Source organism: Macadamia integrifolia, chromosome 14, assembly GCF_013358625.1.
Source record: "Macadamia integrifolia cultivar HAES 741 chromosome 14, SCU_Mint_v3, whole genome shotgun sequence".
In the NCBI taxonomy this organism is placed as follows: domain Eukaryota; kingdom Viridiplantae; phylum Streptophyta; class Magnoliopsida; order Proteales; family Proteaceae; genus Macadamia; species Macadamia integrifolia.
In genome coordinates, this window is record NC_056570.1 from 23,744,561 (window position 1) to 23,752,764 (window position 8,204).

Below are 8,204 nucleotides of genomic sequence, written 5' to 3' on the forward strand. Positions count from 1 at the left end.
GACTTATTTCAAGTTAGGTTAGAGAAGAACATTATTTAGCATGTTCATGTCTTTGGTGCACTTTTGAATCCTTCTATTATGTATGGTGGTTGACTTGATATTGATGGAATTACTTTTATAAATGCACAAAAATTTATTATGGACACCTTGGTTCCTTTAGAAGATCGTAAGCAATTCATGCAAGAAATAGTTGATTACCATATGAAGTTCATTGTTGTTCAATATAACAGGGCAGACAATGATGAAAACTAGCAATCCAAGTAAGTGACTTAGTTAATTAGTTTACTATTAAATATAATATTTTTATATTTGTCTACTTGTGTTAATTTGTAGCAATTTTGTGGCAATTTGTTAATAGTGCATTTCCTGTGCTTCAAAATATTGCTTGTAGGATCTTGAGCCAGCCTTATAGTTCTTCTCATTGTGAGAGTAATTGGAGTGCTTGAGATGCAATACCAACAAAGAAAAAAAAAAAAATAGATTAACCCTAAAAAGCCAACTACATAAAGATTCAAGGTCTATTGAATTAAAAAATCTTGGTGACTTATCTATAGTAGACTTTGAGGTTGAAATAGACGTATGAAGAACCTGAACCATCTGACACCGGAACTGATGGAAGATCTACTTCGTATAATTTAATACCTTATCATTGATCTTTGGACATGTTATAATGATACTTAGTTCTTTAGACATCTTGAATGATATGTATGAAGTTTTTTATATTTTGGACATTTTATTTATTTATTATGGTGTATTAATTTTTAATTTAATTTACATCGGATGCTATATTTTGGATGATATATGTATGAATGTTTGATGTTGTTGTAATTTAAAATATTAGATACAGGTATACATGTAATAATTTCTCAATTTACATGAGTATACTATATTTTTTTGGTTTTGTTTCTTTGAAAACTACACGTTTAATACATGTATCGTTCGTTTCTATCCATTTGTCGTTCCCTGGTTTTTTGACCGTATCATTTATCATTCTTATCTATCTAAAATCCATATTGTATGTCTCTATTTTTTTGCCGTTCCCACTTTTGCTGACAATGGACCAAAGAGGCCTTAGGCATGCAGAAGACTACAACAATGGCCTGAATATACCCTATTCTTCTACAAAGAAGCCGGAGGTTGGAACAAATCTCATGGCGAATTGTTCCTCTCTTAGTATTCTCGAAGCTCCCTTCCACTGATAATCGCAGCTTTGGGTTGGGTTGGGTTTTTCTGGCTTTCGGATAGAATGGGTGGATTGGGATTGAATCTTTGGGTAGGGTTTTTTGACTGTTGGATTTCTATGCCACGTGTCGCTCATATATCGTTGATTGGTCGGCAGTTGGTAGAGGAGTTGGGGACCGTTTTAGAGAGAGAAGCCATATATAGACAGCCACCAACCGTTGCTTCCATAGAGACTGGTGAGCGAGAGAGCGAGAGAGGTATGTATCCTCGCTTCCTATACCTTGCGCGATCCTCCAGATCGTCTCGATCCCTAATCACGCCTTCTTTTCTATCTTTTTCTTCATCATCGTCTTCTTCTGTTGAAACTTCAAAGCCTAAATTGCCACAAACCCTAGCGGGTCTAAGACAAGTATTGGCAGATGAATCACCTTCGTTAGCTGATTTCATCCGTCTTCAACAGAACGATGAGTATTCGGTCGAGGTTGGAACGAAGAAGAATCACCTTCCAAAGCCCAAATGGATGAAAGAAGCAATCCCTGGTGGGTCTAAATATGCTAAGATCAAGAGCAAGCTTAGGGAATTGAAGCTTCACACCGTCTGCGAAGAAGCTCGTTGCCCTAATTTAGGGGAATGTTGGTCCGGTGGAGAGACAGGAACCGCCACTGCCACGATAATGATCCTTGGAGACACTTGCACTCGAGGTTGCAGGTAATTGGTGAATTACTCTGTTTAGAATTTACAATTTTTGTCTTGTTTCATGTTTGATTCTGCTCATTAGATGGGTATAGTATGAGAATCATAATTAGAAATGAGGGAAAGAGCCTCTCTGCGAAGTGGGGGTAAGACTCTGTACATTATGTCCCTCCCCATACCCTGCAGTCTCGTGCACTGGGTAAGCCATTTAATCCCTTGTTACAAATGCTGCTAACCCGAGCGCAGGTTCTGTTCTGGGTGGCACTTCCACCCGAAGTAAATTGGTTTGCACTCTAACTCAAATCTTGGATGCATGACACAGATACAAGGGATGGTTTCCTTTTAATTCAGCTTTTTCTTTGATTTGATGCTAAACATGTCCAATGTATGGTTAAAGTTATATGCACCTATCTTTATGTCATCTGATTTTTATTTGAAGGGTTGTTTATGGAAGTTAGTAGTGATAGGTTTCTCTGCAAGTACTGCAGCCTTTTTCTTTCTATTTATAAATTTATTTGCACTGAAACATGGTTCTCTGTGTTGACTACTTCTCAGATTCTGCAATGTGAAGACATCACGGACTCCACCTCCACCTGACCCTAATGAACCTGCCAATGTGGCAGAAGCAATTGCATCATGGGGTCTGGATTATGTGGTGATAACAAGTGTTGATCGAGATGATTTACCTGATCAAGGGAGCGGTCATTTTGCAGAGACAGTACAGAAGTTGAAGGCTTTAAAGCCGAGTACACTGATAGAGGCTCTTGGTAAGGATTTTTCTCATTTTCAATGAAGTTATCAATGTGTTTGTTAAGACAAAAACTTCTAGACTTTATATCAGAATATGGAGGGTTGCAGATATTAGATCGATGAAAAATTATGAATGTTAAATGTTAAGTATGAGTTTTATCTTGCAACACACATACATGGTTGAGATTGGCAATAGCATGCCATACGAAGGAAATCTCTAAGAATTTTCCTGATTTGGTGATTTATAATACTATTGTTGAGAATCAGAATAGGTTACCCAACTGAAAGGTCTAGAGATCAGTGATCGGGGTTCATGAGGGGTCTGGTTGATGTTTGATCCAGGAGTGTTACTGATTTCTGCCAAATAATGGATCTGAAATCTTCAGCACAGGCAGGCGTGTGTAGCTTGTGAGCTTTGTGGTTATTAACTTATCATGGCAATAACTATTTTTATTAAGACGCTGTCAAAATATGTTAAATTTTGTATTTATATAAGCATGATTGTTTGGAGATATCATTATTGTTGTAGCACTTAATGCTCATTAGTGTTTTTTATTTTAGCATCCAATAGTCCTTTTTCTTCTTTTTGACTGTGTCTTTATTGTGATTTTTAGTTCCTGATTTTCAAGGGGACCCTGGCTGGGTAGAGAAAGTAGCAAAATCCGGGTTAGATGTTTTTGCTCACAATATTGAGACAGTGGAAGAGCTTCAAAGTGTTGTTCGGGACCGTCGTGCTAATTTCATTCAATCTCTAGATGTTCTGAAGATGGCTAAAGATTATGCTCCTTTTGGTACACTTACCAAGACATCAATAATGTTGGGTTGTGGAGAAACACCTGATCAAGTGGTTAAGACTATGGAAAAGGTAAGGGCTGCAGGGATTGATGTCATGACATTTGGGCAATATATGAGACCATCGAAGCGCCATATGCCAGTATCTGAATACATCACTCCTGAAGCTTTCGAGAAGTATCGAACTCTAGGCATGGACATGGTATGCTCCAATACTTTCAGTTTCATAAATTTGTATCTCAGTAGATGGTCATCTTCTGCATAATAGGACTCTTCTTAATTTGACTAAATTAGTATCTTATGTATTACAGGGGGAAAAGAGGGGAAAACACGCACTAACACACTCACGTAGAGCTCAACCAATCTTTCATTCAACTTCAAATCTGAATTCTCTATTGGTTACAAGCAATTTATAGGAAAATAAAGAACATAAAAGGAAATCAACTGAAATAGAAACTAACCTAATAAGAAGACATGTCCTAATAAGAAACTAATTCGAAAGAAAACGACATAAACCGACTAACTCCTACTAACACTCCTACGTTCCTACTTCTTTGGAAATAAAGACATAAAATAAAAGACAATAAATAAACTCCTAAATAAATCACTTCCAACCTTGGGCTGGACTGGTTATTCTTGGCTCTTGGTTTTCATAGCCTGTTATGTTGGCCCTACCAGGCAAGTGTAGCTGTAGCTGTATCTGCATCAACTCTCCTCCTCTGAAAAGAACTCGACTCTGTCAAGTTAGGATAGGATTGAGGAGACCATCGGAAGGAATATGCTAAATGAGGAACGATCCCACCATCTTCTTGATCTTAATTTTAGGGAGATCTTTAGCAGGATAGAACTTCATAGTCTTGTTGTCGTGCTTGAAAGCATATGTGTTGGCATAGCCACAATGTTAAACTTTCTTGTCAAATAAGCATGGTCAATCAAAAAGGATATGTCACACCTTAAGAGGGAGGACGTCACATTGAACTGTATCTTTAAAGCCACCAATAGAATATATGACCAAACACTTATCTGTGATCTTGAGATTAGTGTTATTCACCTAAGCAACCTTGTAGGGTTGGATGTGGCTCTGTCTTCAATCTCAGCTTATGAACGTCTTTAGAGACAGTGTTAGTGCAACTACCTCCATCAATGACCAAGGTTAACAGTTGGTCATTGCACTTCACACGGGTTTGGAAAATACTACTACGGTGTCAATCATCATCGTCAGTGACTTTCTGAGCGGTCAACTCATGACGAATGACATAAAAGGATGTGGGTCCTCATCACTAGGAGTGTCATGGACTTCACCTGACGGACGCTTTTCAGTTAAATTAACTGTTTCAAAACCAAGTTGCTCTTTGGGAATATAAGGTATAGGAGAATCTTTATCAATAAAAGCAACCATACGGTTGGGACATTGAGCACTGATATGCCCAAACCCATTACACGAGTAGCACCGAACTGTAAACTTTGTTGCCTCAGAAGGTTTATCTGAACCGTGTCTAGGGGGAGAGTATAGAAGAGTAGGCCGTGAAGATGATATGTCAGAAGCATGTTAAGGTAGAGAATACGGCCGGCTAGGTCATGAAGATGCCATAGATGTAACATTAGCTTGTGGTTTGCTAAATTACCTTTCCTAGGTAGAAGGTTGTTACGGAATGGACCTAGTACCCTCGAGGAAACTGACCTGCAAAATTTCTTCGATTGTATGGGTGTTTTAGACTTTTCTCAACCTGATACGCTACTTGTACGACATCTTCCATTGTAGGTAGTCGACTGGATGCAAGGGCAACACTAATTTGGGGGTGCAAACTATTGCGGAATTGTGCTACCAATACTTCTTCATCCCATTCAAAATCAGAACGAGTGGCAAAATAATAGAATCTAGCAACATACTCTTTAATTGTTAAATTTTCCTGATTTAACTGTGCAAACCTGAGGTGCATGTGCTGCTTGTAATCGGGAGGCAAGAATCTCCGGTTTATGACTTCATGCATTTTAGGCCAAGTAGTAACTAATCTAATGCCTAGGGTTCGGTTATGTTGTTGTTTCTTGAGCCACCAAATTTGAGCCGTGCCTTTCAGTCTAGCCTCTATAAATAGGTCCTTTCGTGCCTTAAGTCAATCTGTACCATCTGAAGAATACAAGCTGTGGATCTAGTCAAGGTCCAATTCTGGATTGTTGTCTCTATAAAAATCAAGGACATCTAGTCTTGCTGCTTTTCCGCTCCATCATCATATCAACCAGCTCCATATGGTGGAGGTAGTGTATGATATGGTGGCGGCGGAGGTGGTGGTGGTAGTGGTTTGTGGCAGTGGTAGTGACAGATCCCATGGGGTGGTGTTAGAAGAATCACCAAATTGAATGAGACTCTTTCCTCTATCTGAAGCCACCAATCGATCAAGAGAAGCTGGCATGGTTGTCATCATTGTTTGAATGGAGGTGACAACGGTGGTGAGGGTATCGACGCAGTCAGTGAGGGTGTCAATTTTTGAGTCAGTCTCACCTTTATAGGCATTGAGCTGTTGGAGAACTTCATTGTTGACTACCATGGTGGGGATAAGCAAAGAGCACTTAGAACGTAATGGCAAAATAGTAAATAACTTTTTTTTATTTCAAAGGATGACAGAATTGTAAATAGATGAGGTTCAATTGCAACTCACAAATATATCACGTGTGGGTATAAGTATGGACCAAGGAGAATAAGATGTAATAGGGAGGGGTAGTATGGAAAAGAAAAGATATTAATTAAAGAAGGGACGCAATGAGGTTGTGGGTGTGGAGTTTTATTGAAAAAAAAAGGCGGGCTTCTTCTTTCTTGGGTGTGAGGTTCTGGGTGTGGGGTTGTACTGAGGAAGATGAAGAATGCAAGATGAAAATAAGAAGAAAGGAGAAGCTCAGCTAAATGGGGTCGGCTACATGGATCTTTGCTCTCTAGTAGGCTCTATCCACAGTTCCACAAAGATTGCTCATTTCTATAGGAGAGATGGCTGGAGTTATGACCACATGGGTTATCCATTAGTTCATCGATTGGTGTCACATCATTATCACTTTGTGACACACTGAGATCACAATTCTCCAAGAAGTCCAAATGATAGCTATTCATCTGATGGGTCACAACTGGATACAGATTAAAGTTGTCTTGTATTACTTTTGGTGTGCCTCTCATCTTTAAAAGATTCTCTGTATTCTCTAAATCATTGTATTACTTTTGATGTGGTCCCATATGTTTTTATCTTTTTTTATGAATGGTCTGTAACAGTATTATGTGTCAAGAGTGGATTTGTAAAGTTATTAAGTCCAACAGACTTGTGGGTTTCTGAAGTCCGAGCTTTTCTGTCTATAAATAGGAATGCAATCTTCAGTTTCACACACAAAGTTTGGAGATATTCTCTTCTCTTCAAATAACTTTACTCTCCACTTCTAAATTCTCTCTACCATTCTTTTCACTTCTGAGTTTCAACACCCCTTCTTGTTCTTTTCATTTTCATCTCTCCTCTCCACCCTTTGTGTGCACACGAGGGTTCACAAGAATGTCCAATGGGTGACCCTTCATAGGGCTCCAATATTGGCAACCTGGTTCGAGTTCCTCAAAGCCATATGCTCCAATGGTGATTGCTGTTTGTAGTCCCAAATGACCTGGATTCTGAGACACTATGACATCAATGTTGTATTTAACAAATCTTCATTCAATCTGGCTTGAGTTTCTTATTGGGCTATTCTGAGTTAATCGTTTCATTCTCAAATTATCAATTTTGACTTGCTTGCATGTTGCATCCAAGCCCAATTATCCTGTGTGTTCTTTTATTGCTCCCCTCCTTAGCCGTTTTCTCTATTTTTGTCAATGAAATTATATTTTTGTCTAACAATTCCAACATACTTGCATGCCCATTCAGAGGAATCTTCAGTGGTGACCAATAGCAACTAGCAAGGCACCAATATTGTAAACTTGGCTCCTGCAACAAGAATTTCATATGGAGACTAATAGCACAGCTCCAATATTGGAACCTGGCACTTGCTCATCAATCCCATAATGTTCTGAGGGTGACCTATGGTGGTTGTTTCTAATAACGTAGATCTTTATCCAGTCTGGCTTGAGTTGCCTATTATCTAGTGTTTGATCCTCATTCTCAAACCCTTTCGTGATGATGACAAACTGGCTTTCCAAATCCAAATTGTCCTGTCAGTCTATTTTCTTCCATTGCTGCTGTAACTGTTTTCCCAGATTTTGCGTGAATCCTTGTCAATTGAATAGTTCTCTGGTCTAAAATTTGCAGTTGTATCTTGGAAGCTTTCTATGTTTGAGATATTTCAGACCTCCATTTTTTGTTTTAATCATTCAGATTCAGAAATTTAGTTAAATAATTTCCAAATGTAATAATTAAAGCTCTTTAGTTTTGCATTTCCTTTGGCATGAGCATTTGCGCATGCATGGTTCTGTTGCCTTTGCTTTTCCTGTCCTCCAAACAGTCGAGTGTTTCTGTTCGTTTGTCTATCAATTTTCTTGGTTTGGGTAGTTTTCTAAGGTTGGTTGCTTTGTCTGTATGGTAACGTTTCTATTTTAAAAAACGTATTCTGTGTCCGGCACAGTTTTTGTGTTTCTGTGTTTTTTGAGTGTTTCTGGGTCCTGAAATGCTGTATGGTAACACTGAAAAAAAAATAAAAAAGGTTTCCGTAACTAGGAAGAAACAGAAACCTGTATGGGTTGCACTTAACAGAATTGTTTTTGTTGTTTACCAAAAATTACGTAAAATGCCACATACACCATTAATTTTATACTTATGCTTTTGAAG

General features: G+C 38.4%; 1 protein-coding gene across 4 annotated transcripts in view; it reads left to right on the forward strand.

Annotated features, from left to right (window-relative positions):
• The first annotated feature begins 1,231 nt into the window (after nt 1-1,231).
• Nucleotides 1,232-8,204, forward strand: part of LOC122061630 (lipoyl synthase 1, mitochondrial) — an 11,338-nt gene continuing 4,365 nt past the window's right edge. For all 4 annotated transcript variants that reach the window (XM_042625030.1, XM_042625029.1, XM_042625033.1 and 1 more), the window contains exons 1-3: nt 1,232-1,890; nt 2,431-2,642; nt 3,240-3,619. In XM_042625030.1, coding sequence (XP_042480964.1) covers nt 1,247-1,890; nt 2,431-2,642; nt 3,240-3,619 — 1,236 coding nt within the window. In that variant the 5' untranslated portion in view covers nt 1,232-1,246. The remainder of the gene's footprint in view (nt 1,891-2,430; nt 2,643-3,239; nt 3,620-8,204) is intronic.